This window comes from Gymnodraco acuticeps, unplaced genomic scaffold (genome assembly GCF_902827175.1).
Source record: "Gymnodraco acuticeps unplaced genomic scaffold, fGymAcu1.1, whole genome shotgun sequence".
NCBI classification, from domain to species: domain Eukaryota; kingdom Metazoa; phylum Chordata; class Actinopteri; order Perciformes; family Bathydraconidae; genus Gymnodraco; species Gymnodraco acuticeps.
The window spans coordinates 3365005-3380596 of record NW_022989755.1 but is presented as its reverse complement, the minus strand read 5'-3'; the positions used below and the strand labels follow the sequence as shown (position 1 = coordinate 3380596).

At 42.4% G+C, this 15592-nt stretch overlaps 1 protein-coding gene across 4 annotated transcripts in view; it reads left to right on the top strand.

Moving 5' to 3' along the window:
• LOC117544253 (inactive ubiquitin carboxyl-terminal hydrolase 54-like) overlaps positions 1-13701 on the top strand; it is a 56583-nt gene extending 42882 nt beyond the window's left edge. For 3 of the 4 annotated variants that reach the window (XM_034213153.1, XM_034213162.1, XM_034213174.1), the window contains 8 exons: positions 193-579; positions 848-975; positions 1049-1210; positions 4890-5037; positions 7414-8231; positions 9281-9408; positions 9499-9630; positions 11547-13701. In XM_034213153.1, coding sequence (XP_034069044.1) covers positions 193-579; positions 848-975; positions 1049-1210; positions 4890-5037; positions 7414-8231; positions 9281-9408; positions 9499-9630; positions 11547-11633 — 1990 coding nt within the window. In that variant the 3' untranslated portion in view covers positions 11634-13701. Of the gene's footprint in view, positions 1-192; positions 580-847; positions 976-1048; positions 1211-4889; positions 5038-7413; positions 8232-9280; positions 9409-9498; positions 9631-9822; positions 9963-11546 lie in introns of all 4 variants that reach the window. The other variant, XR_004568662.1, reaches the window with a different exon arrangement.
• Positions 13702-15592: the final 1891 nt, after the last annotated feature.

Sequence of the window (15592 nt, the reverse complement as noted above, 5' to 3'; positions counted from 1 at the left end):
TTGAATCTTTATTAATGCAGGGATACCTTATAATTCTTGATTTCCTTATCTGTGATTCAACACAAATGGTTGTTTCTTAGGAGCACGTAATGTTTGTATTATTATCTAGAAAATATCCTAAATCTCGATTATTTTGGCAAGAACAATCATGACATAACTTTCCCGTGTAACATCTTCTCCCCTTGCCTGTAGTTCTTCTGGAGGCCGCTACAGGCCGACCTGGAGGCCCAGGAGAGAGGCCCTGAACATCGACAGCATCTTCACCCGACCGAGAGGCCCCTCTCTGGGCTACAACACCCTGCCTGGTCCCTCTCGGCCTCCGGAGCCGCACAGCGTCTTTCCCTTGGCAGGCCCTGCTCCCCCCACACCGCCAGGACTGCAGGAGGCTGAAGGGAGGGAGGTTGGGGAGTGTGAGGCAGGGCTTGGGCTGGTCGGACAGCCCAGGTCTCTGGGCGGCGGGCGGACAATGGGTCCTCCTCCCCCTCCGCCTCTGAGAGGGGTGGAACACCAACCGCGTCTGATCCAGAGGATGGAGAGTGGCTACGAGAGCAGTGAAAGAAACAGCAGCAGCCCCGATAGGTACACAAATATCAATTACTGTCTCTTCCTTTCTGTCTCTTTCGGTCATTTTCTTTCCCTCTCCTGGTTTCTCTGTCACGTTCAATCTAATTTTATCAGCGTGAAATACGAATGGGACATTAACAACAAAAAATTGTCCTACAATAGTGGCCAGAACAACAAATCAATGGACAAATTCGTCAAGAGACGTTTGATCCTCCTTCAACATTTCTTCCTTCTTCTTCCTTGTCTCTTTTTTTTCTTGTTTTTTTTTCTTTCATCATGTCAGGGAGGTGGGGCAACAGAAACGGGTACTGATGTCAGGACCTTCTTGGCGTTCGGTGCCAAAGTCAAAGAGCAGCGGTGCCATCCTGCAGGAGCTGCCCTCACCCAGCTGGGGCGGCGGCACCAACACAGGTGTGTGCTCCTGCATGTGTTTGCATTTATCTACTGTAAGTACAGCATTTGACATGTTTTCCTTTTTGTTCAGGCGGCCGAGGGCGCAGTGAGCTGGACGAGCTGCAGGAGGAGGTGGCGAGGAGAGCCCGCCAACAGGAGCAGCTGAAGCGAAGGGAGGCGGAGCGAGAGAAGGCCATGGGATTTAACCCCAAACCCAGCAAATTCATGGACCTGGACCAGCTCCAACACCAGGGTATGGCAAAGGAAGGGGGGGTGAAGAGAGAGACAAAAGGAATATATGAGAGGGAGTGAGGGTGCAGGAGAGGTTAGAAGGTTTTAAAGAGACTGAAAGAGGTCAGTTCACACAACTTACATGAAACATATTCACTCAAACTTACAACAGTTTAAAGATACTATTTCTTTGCTGGAGAGTAGCTCCAATGCAGACTGTCTGCATGACGAGAAACCAGAATTAGTAAGAGAATATATATTGATTTTCTGTACATACGTGTGAACTGGCCCTTTATGAATAAGACAACTGCATTTAAAGCTGCACAGGGCAACTTTGTAGTGTTTTATACCCCAGATAGTAAAAAAGATCACTAACTTATTACACAATTTCAATCTAAATGTTTTACTTTGGACAAAAATAAAACCAAAGGGTACGTTTATGACTTTTTAATTAGAGGGATGTGAGGCGGTTTGCCGATCCTTGCTAATAAATGGTGTGTTTTATGTTACAATTCTGCCCGCTGCAGCTCTAAGGTCACATTATCACCTGTTTAGCAGTCGCAGTGACTTGTGTGCTCTGTCTCCTCTTTGTCCTCATTCCCATCTGTTCGCCTGTCTCTCCATCTGTCTCACTCCGTCGTTATTTTTAATTTGTCTATTACTTCAGTTAGGATACTCTTAGTACTGTATATATTTGTTTTTTGTGTGTCATCCATGAGGGATTTTGTTGCGTGTGTGTGTTTGTTGCGTGTGTGTATGTGTCTGACAGTTCCAGCTGAGCTCTAGCTGCACTCCTATGGGACGTTCACTGACCATCACTGAGTGGGAAACTTTTTCAGGCTGATTCCCATTCAAAATCTCAATCGCAGTCCAAGTTCAAATCTGTAGGGAAATGAGCTTGTGTTTCTCATTTCACAGGAAGATTGTGTTTTTCTTGTTAGATGTTTGAGTATATCTGTGTCACAGTGCATCTTCATGTGTGTGTGTTGTGAGATTGTGCTTCAGAGCTGTAAACGTGAGACTCAGTTAACACTTAAAGGGCCACTCCACCAATTACACATGTCAAATTCGATGTATTTGTCGCAGGGAATAATGTGACTGTAATGTCTTCTGTGGTTTTAGAGCAGCTTCTGATGCTACAATTTGATTTACAGATGAGTCATTTAATTTCTGTCTTTGGGATTAAACATTTACCTTTCAAGCTGGGGCCAAGGAGTTTTGGAAGTTTAAGCATATACCAGGAGGGTATCTGAGGGGTCTTACAAAAACATTTAGAGGTGCTTTATAGGAAGTGTAGGATCAAGTGTTTTGGAAGCCTGACTCATCTTTTCCTGCACCAATTTGTCTCTGACCAAAAAATAACAGCTATCAGATACCTTGCTACGAAAATCTTTAAAGTTTACAGACATTAAGTGTTCCATGAGGATGAGTCATACTGACTATTGCAGTCTCAGGAGGGATATTTATATCTTTATAAAGTACTACAAAAAAAGTACAGCTAATTGTGTCAATTTAGGCTGATTAGCATATTAGCATGCTAACACCCTAAACATCAGCTAAACATCAGCATTATATCATGTTGACACCATAGACCGTATATAATATGGATGTATTCTCTGTGACGCCACACATTGGTTTCTGAGGAGTCGTTGGTAGAGAATAACTCCCGGCTAAGCCTTAATATAATTGATATGTTTTGTCTAGGCTATAAACATGTTTATTCATGCTGTAACGTTGGGCATGTAACATGGAGATCCTTGTGGATTAACTTCCTTTTGGAGCCAGTTCTGATTCGATGAACTGCAGAGTTTGGCATCTCGCGGTACCTCCTTTTTTTGCCTCTGAGTTTGCAGCTTAGCCGACATTAACAATTAGCTCGGGCCAACTGTGCTTAAAGACTGTAGACTGTCCGTCCTGTTTAATCCGTCTCAGGATTTGAGACGTGACTTGGGCCTGATTAGACTTGAATAATTTAAAGCCAAAAACATTTAAATACACTGTTCAACAACATGCTCTGTCATTTTGATGTGGTCCCTATTTGTGTGCGTGTGCTCATGTATATTTGGACCTTGCATCATATCAAATCATATTTGTCTATGCCTGTGTTACTATTTGAAGAACATATTGGTCTGAATGTGTGTGTGAGAGCAAGAGAGCCTTGTCTGAACGGCAGGTGTGCAGGTTTTCCCCTCCAGCTCAGCACCTAGCTAAAACTATATCAGGGATTATTATGTTCTGTCCTGTCGGTCCTACTGTGTGTGCTTCAGTGTGTTCAGCCTCATGTACCTGACACACACACACACACACACACACACACACACACACACACACACACACCCTCATACAGACACACACACACCCCTGTGAGTACACTCAACCTTGATGAAGTGAAAGGACGACTTGCTAGCGAACAGATGGCATCACTATCAGTGCGATTACGTAAAGAATCTGGTTTCCCATATCCCTATTGATGGTTTTATCCGGACTCCAAACAATCTGCCTCAGTGTTTTAGAGGACGTTACAGCCAACGACAACAACAGCGCTGCCACCAACCTTCCTTTATTCTGTCTCTATCAATCAAAAGTCTTTAAAGTCAAGCCGGGATAGGGGATTGCTGCTCTTTTGTTGTCCTCCTTGTTGTACGCATATCTTTTTTACAAGTAACCCCTTTCAGGGTGCGTTCACAAGGCAAGGCACCAAAGAAAGCTTTGTCTTAAAAGAGTGACCCTTTTTTCTCTGTCTGGTGTCTGTGGCTTCATGAACGTAGCCTCAACGTTGCTCCTCTCTAATCTAATCTTGACTTTTTTGACTTACTAACTACAGTCCACGTTTACATATCGATGCATTTACAATAGAGTTGCAAAGTGGAAGGAGATGCTGGGTGTGGAAGGATTTCCCCTCACTATAAAGTCTTCTTAGAATTTAAAAAACTCAGAGAATTAACTCAGGGACCTTTGTTATACTGTAGATTATTACATTTGTTTACATTAGCTATCAAAGGTTACTGGTCATATCAGTCCAAATCAAGTTTGAGATGTTAAACACCTAAGTGAATTACATATGTTATATTCTTATTGATTAAACTTGCATTTATCATACACTATACAGTATATGATATTTCATTTTATAAAAGTGCCCTAATCTAGTTTTAAAGACAAGTTTTGGATTTTGAGTTGTAAGTGTTTCAGCTTTAATTCTTTATAGTCTTTTTCCATCAGTTTGATGGTGAGATTCTTAGTTACCCATGAGTCCCAGCAGCTATAGCTATACAAAAGAACATGCACATCTGAGCTGCTCCTACTGTGCGTTTGTTGTCAATGCGAAATATAATGAGAAGTGGCTTTACCTTTGTATAAATTAACCTATATAAACAAGTTCTCCAACTACACCTAACAGAAACAAATCCTCCTACTTTGCAACATGTATAAATACAAACCTTGACTTACAGTAGAGGAGCGTAATGCATGCCGGCCCCCCTCATAACCACTCCTTCTACTCTGCTTCTATTTTCTCCTTTTGTCTCACCTGTTCTGTCATTCTCATATTTTGTCTCTGTCTTTTATCTTTTACTCTTTCCTTCTGGTATTCTTCTTTGATGTTTCTTCTACTTTTGCGTTCGCCCACTCTTTTTCCTTTCTCTGCCACTCCGTCCTTATATCTTTCTTCTTCTTATCTCCCGCTCTGTTGTTAACATCCTCAGCTGTGCTCAGACCCCTGCATGAGGCTAACGCTCATAGCGGATTGGCTGTAGCTGCGTGCATGAGGAGCACTGGGGGCCCAATCAAACGCAGGCAGGATCAGGAAATGGAACGGGAGACAGGAAGCGCCCGCCCACAGGGGCCTCGCAGGTACCACCACTGTCCCCCCTTATGTGTCCGCAGCGGTGCCTGTCTCAAAACCCCATCAGACCCCCTTCTTCCCTCCCTCCCCACCCTCCCTCCCTCACTTCGTGTGTGTCCTCAGCTCAAGCTGTTCTCAAACCCACCTCAGGAGTCCTCAGTGGGGGTCCTCTGGGTGCTGGCTGTCCAAAAACACCCTCATATGTGTGTCCTCAGCTCTGGCTGCCCTAAATTCCCAGATGCACTGCACTCTCACATCCTGCTGTATGTGTGTATGTGTGTCACACACACTCGACTTTATACAGTATTCTTTTGTGTCTGTGTGTTTGATGCAGTGCAGTGAAAACCTGCTTTGCTGGGCTCTGTTGCTGCCATGGAGAATGAAAAGAGAGACAGAGTTGCTCTCGGCTTTTCCGTGCTTCACTGCTTCCCTGCATCGTTGTTGTTGTGCTGCTCTTTGTAGCTGTGTGCTGCCAAGGCTTCCCTCGCTCTGTGTGCCGCTGATCTGTCCCTCTATGCACTCACTGTAAAGCTGCAGTCCGTCTCTGTGTGTCTGTTCTGTGTGCTAGGGAGCCATTGTAGTCACAGATCCTGTGCTGGTTTTTGTGTGTCTTTGTGCTCTGTGCTCTGTGCTTCTGTGTTACCGTCACTCTGTTCTCCTCCTGATGTGTTCGTTTTGCTGTGTGACGAAGGGAAAGTGAGCTTCAGTTGTCATAGTGTCACATTTAATATTTAAAAAGAGTGAGGCTGCTCATCTCGCAGCTGAGATATATCATTACTAACATTTAATGATAATTATTAGACTTGCAGGCAAGTATAACGGGGTCCAAGCATGTGGATTTCTTTAAGTTCCACACCATTGTCAAGACAAGAAAAATATGTCAACTTTTGTTTAGGTGGTCAATTGTCACAATTGTATGGGAGACAGACAATACAAGCTATTACTTATACTAAAGCAATTGTTTTTTTCTATTGCTAACTGTTTTTGAATAGGAACAACTTTAAAATAGACAACATTAGCAAAAGGAACACTGAAATGTTAATTCAGGGTGTTTTCTTTCTAACTGAATGAAGACTGGTTATGAAAGCAGAGAAGAAAGGTCAACATTCACTAGTGCATGAAAGAAAAATGGTTTACAACATTACATGTCATTTGTTAGACACTTTTATCCAAAGCGACTTACATACATTCAGTACTGTGGGAAATCCCCACAGGAGCAATTTGGGGTGAAGTGTCTTGCCCAGGGACACAATGACATGCTGACTGCAGTGGGACTCAAACTTGCTATCCCCTGATTCAAAGTCCAGCACTCTATCCACTGAGCCACAGCCACCTTATGTACACAGAAGTTACAGATATTGTGTCTCATAAAGGGTAATTAAAACTTAAAATCGTCTTTATTATTATTACATATAGTCCTCCTGCTGCGCTTTAAACAGCTTAATTACTGCGCATGGGTGTTACAATGTGTGGATTTTGACTTAGTCATGTTAACATCGGATTAAGTCTCTGTTTCAATTCAACTCAGCATGAAAATGAATAAATGTTCAATCCAAACTGTTAACAGCATGGAGGCAAGGAGGAGGAGGTAAAGCTCAGCGCTCAGCCTCTTTTATTACCTTCCTCCTCTCCTCTATTGATCAACACACGCCTCTGATTTATAGCTCGCTGCTGCAAAGCCTGCTGGGTAATTACTAAGGCTGAAAAGAGACAGGGGAGTTAATGTGGGGGATGGGGGCCAGCGTTCACGTAGACACAGACAGGTTTGCGCACGCTGTCTTTAAAAATACAAATTGACAGACTGTTCACACACACACACACACACACACACACACACACACACACACACACACTCCGAGTCTCTGCAGAGAGGCTCCTCTAATGTTCAACATACATCATATCCTACACATATCAATGCATGTAAATCATTAAAGTAATATAGCGTCCCCCCGAGACTGAATTACTCTAGATTGTAGAAGCCACATTAATTTTCAGTGTTGATATACAGCACCGGAGCAGCAGAAGCTAAATTGCTGTTTTGATAATCACATTAAAGTCTTGAGTTGTTTGAGGTGGATGTGTTCAGATCCGAGAGTTCAGTGTGGTGAATGTGCAGCAACCTGTCATTAACAGCATGGCAGTGAGAACCCATACCCAAACGAAGCGATGCTTGCACAGGGCTGCATCATTGTGTGTTCCTAGCTGTTTGTTCCTTTTGAAAGCAAGCTTGTGTGTGTGTGTTTTCTGCTTGTTTATCCCGGTGTGCAGTTGTGACCTTCCCTCTATGCAGTAACTCACCTGACGTCAGAGCAGCTCTGTTTTTTGGGGTTTTCTTTTTTCGTGCTGCATGCTGACTGACACCCTCCCTCTCTTGTCTCCTCCAGTGGACAGCCTGGCCCGGTCCAAGTACTGCTGACGCCCAATCAGGAGGAGGAAGAGGACCAGGCAACGCCCAACCAGGACGCTGCTCTGGGCCCGGGCCCGCCCCCTCCACCCTATCGGCACGCCCCCCCTCGACCCGCGCTCACCCTCAGCATCCCTCACCCTTGCGCCCCTTCCAGCCGAGAAGAGGAAGAGGAGGAGGAGTGTGGATGCATGGGGAGGAGAGGGGAGGAAGGCGAGGATGGGAGGGAGGGGACGGGGGTGAGGCTGTGCGAGTTGCTGCAGGCAGGGGGGGTGAGTGTCAGACCCCTGGGGAAGCACTTAGCTATCTCTCTGCCCTCGCTTCCTCTGCGTCTCTGGGATACACACACCATACACACTGCACACTCCACACACCATGAACACACACACTCACGTCCTCCTCCTCCGTCCTATACTCCTGCACCATCTTCCCCTCTGGAAGGCTCCGAGCAAAGGAAACCTCCCTGGCAGCCCCCCCAGCTTCAGTCCCCCACCGGTGCGGCTCATTGGCCGGGGCAAGAAGCCGCGGCTGACAGCGCCACACGTCATTGGTCCTCCTGGAGTCTGGACCGCCCCGACGCCGTGGTGACTCCGTACGACACCCCCCCGGACCGCTGTGTCCCCATCAGGCCGCAGACCACCAGCCAGCAACACAGCTACAGTTGTCAGTCCTCTCCAGGGCACTACAGCTCCCAGCATGCCCTAGGGCAACAGAGTGATCACCGCTGTGACCGCGAAGAGGCTGAGCTGTCTGAGCTTGACTCCCTTTACCAAGCCAGTCTGCAGGCTGGAAGGACAGGTACACACACACACACACACACACACACACACACACACACACACACACACACACACACACACACACACACACATCCCTACCAGTTTGTACAGAACAGAACAAAAAGTAATCTTTTAATCATTATTTAAATGATCAGAACATTTATCAACAACAATTTAGAGAATATCTGGCTTTCAGATTGTTTGGGAAAAGAACATGCAATGTATAGTCTCTACCCTGAGCCTTTGGAATTTCTGAATGAATTATTATCAATGAATCGGTACAAAAGGGAAAAGATGAATTGATACTGAAAATAATTGTTAGTGGTTCTTAATTCTCAAAACAGAAATTGAAATTAACATTCAGTATGTATATAGTTAAGTTAGATTCCTTACTTGAGTCAATCCTATAAATGTACTAAGAGCATTGTATTGAAAACCATGTTTAGAGTGGTTTAGAAATGTAAAACAAGCAACAACCCTATACTAATGTACTGTTCATACCGCTGTCCTTTTTAAGTTGTTTTTTTGTATGTAGTATGTTAACACTGAAATGTCCTACATTTTTATATAAGAAAATGGTAGCACCAGAGTATTTCTGCAGACAGGTTGTTGCAGCTGATTTGGGTCAATTAAAAAGTATTGCCAAGCACCCCTAACCGAGGTGGCCGTTTGGTATGCTGTCACTTTACTTATTGAAATCACAGAACTTTAAATAAAATTTTAGCCAAAAATCCAAAGTTTAAAGAAAAGATAAATGACTGAAAAATGTTTATAAATCAATGCAAAACACATATTTAATTCCCTGAATTAAATATGTGTTGCCCCACTTCCCTGAAGTGGGGCAACCATAAAAACAATATTTTGTGTTTGAACAGTTGACTCAGTAAGTGTGATATATTGCATTAATAAAGGGCCAGACCATAATTATATGAAATGGCTAAATAATGTAAAGCTTAATTTAAGAACGTGGAGAAAAATAGCGTTGAGTTTATTTAAAAGCTGCCACTAAATGAACAGACATCATGAGTGTTCCTGTTTTGACCTCCAGCCCTGCCTGTGTGTTTTTAGGGTGCAGTCCATCAGAGAGGCTGATATCAAGGGTGGGGGGGCAGGGGCGCTCCAAGACCCCCAACGCAGACATGGAGAGGAGTGTGTATGGGGCAGACAGCACCAGCACCCCCACCTACCTCAACAAGGTAACGTCTTTTTAACCGATCCCCTCTAACGTTTGCAGGTCTTCAATTGGATCCATTTCCCAGCGTCTGACTGACATGTTCTCCTTGCAGCCAATGACGTTGCGGGATCTGCGTTTGGGGGCGGGGCCTGATGATGGGGAGAACCTGAGACGAATTGGACGGAGCCTGAGCGGCACGGTAGTGACCCCGCGCCGCGGCCGCCTGACTGCAACCCGCAGCTTTGTGAGTGTGACTTCCTGTGCTCTGCTGCCTCCCTGTGGCCGTGCTGTTAAACTGCATCAGCCTGAATGTGGCGTCGCCGTGGAGCTTTTCCACATCCCTGTGCTCTATCCTCCAGCCGTTTGTCTCATTTCTCCCTTTTGTGCTGCTTTCCAACCTGTCCTCCTCTCTCTGCGTCTCTTACCTCTCTCAAAGGTGAAGCAGGCTGATGTCAGTGCCTCTGCTTGCTTACTTCCTCTCTTCTGAATCCCTGTTGCTCTTCCACCACTATCATCTCCTCCATCCTCCTCATCACCAACACCTTCTCATCACCACCTCCCTCCTCCGCTTCACAGGTAAACACTGCGCTGGGCTCATGTATGACATTACTCTTATAATCTTTAAAGGAACATACCACTCAGCTGCTTAAGGGGACTGCACATATCTCCTTGGTTACGCTACTTTGAGTTCCAGATCATTTTTTGGTGAACATTTTGTTTTCTGGCAAACTCATCTGGCACAAAGTAGGCTAAGCCACTATTAGCACATAGCTCAATCCTGTGGACGTGCACTAATTTGTAAATACTGTGCAAAGGCAGGTTATATTCCACAAACTCCAACGTGCATCCTTTCTATACAAACAGTTTTATCCATCTAAATTCATCATTCTTCTTTTAGGACCCACTCTGATCACAAATTGAGTTGCACGCACAGGTTATCTCCAACTTTTGAAGCCAAAATGACACAGACATAAACTGCAGCCTTGTCTGGTTTGTTTGCGTCATTAAAGGTCTCTCTGTTTTGGAGATGTTTAACCACACCTAAATGTGGGAGCACATCGATCTGAAATACTTTTATGAGATACTGTTATTCTCTGATATTTATTTTCAGTAATGTCTCTTACCCTGTATCATTGTTAGTTTTCTTCAGCTCTTACATTCTTTTTTTCAGAATGGATACGTTATACATTAAACTGAAACTTGAACCTGAAATGTGTCTAATATTATAATTACAAAACAGAGGGCTAAAAACTTTGGTTAGACACTGGCACATTTTTAAATCAGTTTCGGATGTGAGGTGAATTACAATGTAACAAGTTGCCCAGATATTATTATGATGTTATATAAAGGGAGATGAATAAGCAGGTTTCTAGTATTCTATGTATTCTATATAATCTATTTCAAGGTAATTCCCAGGAAATATGATACTATACATGTACATGCTTTGTGTGTTTTTTTTTTACACAGCATAAGCACACATTAATTAGGCATATAACTAGAAAAAGGAAGATATACAAGACATCTTAACCACATGACAACCAAAATATATATATTTGTAGCTTTTAATTTCTTACTCATAACCCTTACATGTGTGGATGACTCAACTCACTTTACATTGAATTCTTGTCAAATTTCAATGATCCAAAAGTAAAATGACGACTTGAAATTGTCGATCAGTTGATATACAAGACATGGAGAACAAAATTATTAAACTAAAATGGTGCAGCAACAACGACATCTTGTGTTTGAACAGTTGGTGTTCAATACATAATTCATGTTGTGAAAGCGTGTTGGACAACATGTTCTACTTAGTGTTAGATTGAACTAGAACATGGGGAACATCAGGGATCAAGTACAGTCCTGTAAAAGCTGCACCAAATATCACATTTAAACAGATTTAAACAGTACAGATTATGCTATTTGTTCAGAACATCTGTATGTGTTCAGGATAGCAAATTGAACAATCCATGCTTCTATAAATCTTAATTCCTAGAACATTTGTGGCCGCTCAAACTGATTGATGGATGTCTAGGTGAATAAATACTTGATCTCTTCTGCTCCAAATCTACTTCACAGTTCAGCTCTTAAACTTCTCTCACTGTTTTAATTCCAGGTGCACCTTCATACTAATCTGACCTGTTGTCTCTTCTTTTATTTTAGGAGCTAACCGGGAGTACAGGGAGTTTCTGGCTGTGTCTGACGGGGGTCAAGGTGTCTTCTGACCGGAGTCCCACTCTGCTTCACTAACGTCTCACAGTGTGGGGGGGCAGCAGCCATGACGGACCTAGAATTGGCTCCGGAGGATCTACTCCTATTATGTTCCTCCTTCTCCTCCCTTAAACAACATGCACGCACACATGCACATCTGCACTGACGTAGAGCCTCCCTCAGCGCCTGCAGCACCCCGCTTACCTCCCCCTACTCCCCCCTCCCCTTTCTTGACCTACTATTCTGTCTATGCAGTCACTCTGACCCCCAAACTACAACCTCAACCTTCCCACCTACTTCCCGGGACTCTTGTTTCTCCCCCCAGAGGTTTCTCTGTGCGAGCGTGAATTCGCCCCCTTCATCCTAAAGGAACCTCAGCTCAGGGGGGAGACCCCTACTAAGTAGCCACGCCTCTTCCTCTTTCTTCACGGGCATTTCCTGTTGGACGCACACATAGCCAAACTGGGTCTGTTTTTAGATGGACTGCTATACTTTTTCTCTTTTTCTTTTCGTTAGTTTTTTTCTTCCTGTGTGCGCGCACAGTAAACCCGCCCGGAGACTGAACTCACTAATAACAAAAAGTCATGTACAGAAAAACTCATGTATGAAACCTGTATGTTAATTAATAAGACCTTATGGAATGTTGATAATGATAATTAATGAATATTGATAAACTTAAAGTGGTACTTCCTCATGTCTGCTTTTCAAATAGGAGTGGAGTGCACTTCACAAGTGTCTAGCTGGAGATTCCGCCCCCCCCCTAAACCTGCTCGTCGACCTAAATGACAGCTCTCCCGTTTCTTCCGGGAGATTAAACAAGAAAAGCGCTTATTTTTTTCTCTTCTTTCCTTTCTTTCTTGCTGTCTTTGATTCACGCTTGCTCTTTTTCTTCCAAAACCCGAAACAGTAGCACCAGAAATTGGACACAGGGGAGGAAAGTCGAGAAGGAATGAGAGTATGTACATTAGGAGACCCTTCTCTGAGTATTTATCAGTGAAAACATTGATTGACTTAAGTGCGCTTTACAAGGTTACATGGCAGAAGTGCACTTTCCGAAAGCTATTTGACTGAGAAGCAGCTCGATGGCGGTTATTTTACTTAAAGGCCTCAGGTGAATTTCAGTGGCACTTACAGATTCACACTATTGTTTTCCCCTCCCACTGAAACTTGTTTGAGACCTCAGATGTTAATAGGAAATGCTCATCTTCAGCCTGAGACATGTCTAATATGAATATGCTTTATATGATATATATGTATTAGAGGTATATTTTCGGCCAGTGAGCTATCTTCTTCAGAGATGTCAACCATTCCTCAGTTGTATGAACAGTTATAACTTCATTCACCCCCTTTACTGAGGAGCGTTCTGACATGTGTAGAGTACATTTATTATATGCTTTATTCTATTTAATAATATATACAAATAACAAAGTCCTTATACAACAACTGGCCAATGTAAAGTTCTTTTAGAATTTACTGATGATTGATCGTTGTAACTAAACCAAAGGTTGGCACTTAACTCAGAGAGCGTATTTAACATTGCTGTTTTTATTTTCATTTAGATTTTGTTGTTGTTTTTGTTAGTTTTTTTGGGTTTCTGGATTTGGGAGAATGTAGCCAATTGTAGCGCATGAGTCCGCTATGCAAATCAACCTTCCCTCACGATCCTGTATCGGAGACAGCCACGAGGCAGACACACCCACCCACGGGCGCCCTCATGGACTCTGGCAGAGACACGGAGGGGTGGAGGAGATCTCATGTTCAATGCTGCTGGTGAACTTTGTTGTTCTGCATCTAACTGCTATGTTTCAACCTATGGAATGCAAAAAGAGAGCAACAAGGAGGTAGTGGGGAGCAAAAAAAAAAAAGGGAGAAAGAGCGAATGAATGTAAACTAAAGGATGAAAGTGTGTGTTTGTGAATAGTGTGAGGGTGAGAGACACGAGAGGTTCTGAGAGTGAAGAGTTTACCACTGCAGGTGCATTGTATGTGGGTGTGTGTAGACTGTGTGTCAGTTCTGGGGTTGTGTTGCTCGGGGAAAGAGGGAACCTGTATTTTTGCAATAAAGTTATTACCAATGCACTCCCACAGGGGGCGTAACCACCGTAAAATGTATGTGTCATCCTTTGGTTGAGGCAGTGGTGGAACCTTTAGTTTTTTAACTTTAGTTACTTTCAAGAGTCCGGATGAAATACCAAATATAATCAATAAATCATTTATCATGTTTTAATATACGTTTTCTCGGTTAAATTCGCAAGCAACTCATACGTGTAAAGAAGAACTAAAGAAAGCTCGTCCAGGTGCAAAATGAAAGTCACAACGTTAATAAAGTATCAGGAGAAGAGAAACGTTAACGACCAAATACAAACCAAGAAACACGTTATTATATTCTCTAAATCTACGAATGATATATAGTAGCATTTTAAGACTTCCTATTTCAGAAAAAAAATGTTGTCCCATTATATACTTGTAAAATTCATGATTGGAACTCCAAAAAAAGCTCCTTAAATATTTAAACAGGTATCTGCTCCCGTATATTACTTAAACATGACATAATGACCACGTCAATATTGTTTATAGGCTAGATATAGATAACACATGTATACACCAACAATTAAATGCTAATTTGGTGACTGGCTCAAGGGAGTGTTGTCAAGAAAATAATCAACTACATCTTTGTAAAATGTTCACTAACTCTAAATATCCTGACATATTGTCATAAAACCCCTTTTGTATTTGATACCAAGCAGTTCCTCCACTGGATTATCTCTAGCCTCTTTTCAGGGCACTGACATTTAGGCGATACATGACATTCTAATTTCTTAAAATACTTTTTTATTATACTAGTAATCTTATTAAATGTTTTTATTGGAAAAATGCAAACATGACATGCTGAGCACTTACATACTGTATGAAGCTCATAAAAATGTAAGGTATTGTCCTTTCTCGTCTGGCCTCCTAAATAATCCTCACATTACTGACACGAATACAGTAATTGCATTTTTTTTTAAAATGCTAATATTTGAGTTCTAACAATACAATTTAATCATGTAGGCGAAAAACTTCCTGTGAATTGTCAGACGTGAACTTATTTCTGTATTTATAGTGGCTGCATTGTGGAGGGTCTGGTCAACAGGAAGTAGAATGTCGCCAATAGGGTCAGTTAGTTAGCTGTGGGCTACAACTTGAGACCCGTTTTTGTTTAGCCTATATTTACCAAATGTTGGTAAATTGAAACATAAAAATATCCCGATTTAGCTATTACAAGTTCCTGTTTGTAATGATATCCTTTATGTACGAAAAAACAAGCACTACGTATATTTCATACTGAAGACAACTTAAAAACGTTTAGAATCTCAAGCTAGTTCCGGAGTTATAATGAGCGTCTTTTTGCGGATCTCTGGACTCAATTTCTATGGAAAGCGGAGTTCACGGTAAGTGAATATACTGGATCTAAACATTTGTTTTTCAAGTCTGTGTTTTCAGATTTGACGGAGTTATATAATTAAGGAATTTGTGGATAAAAAAAGCTGGAACAAATTAAACCAATTTCAAAACATTACACATGGCCTACTGTTTTAATGCAGGCTACTTTACCTGGCAGTATTTATTTGTCTTGTCATGTTATACTTCTACTAATTTAAGAGGGAATTAGGCCTACTGTACGGCTATGAAGTTAGTTTTATGTTGGATACTGGACCGACATTCTTCTTGCACAGTTTAACAGATTGTCTGAACATGGTTTTATTTAGGGACCATCAATGTGTTGGAGTGACACAAAACCAATGTTATTTTAAATACCTCTGTGCTCACTTGTAAGTGAAAATTATCTTGTGGCAAATCAAATCCTTTTAAATACTGCTGTGTCATGAATTGATTCAAAACAATCTTTCCATAGAAGGGTTATAATTTTAAATATATAATCACATATTTTTGTATTTATTGATGTTGGTCCATTTTCTATTATATATGAATATTTTTATGAAAATGCAGCATTTTTTA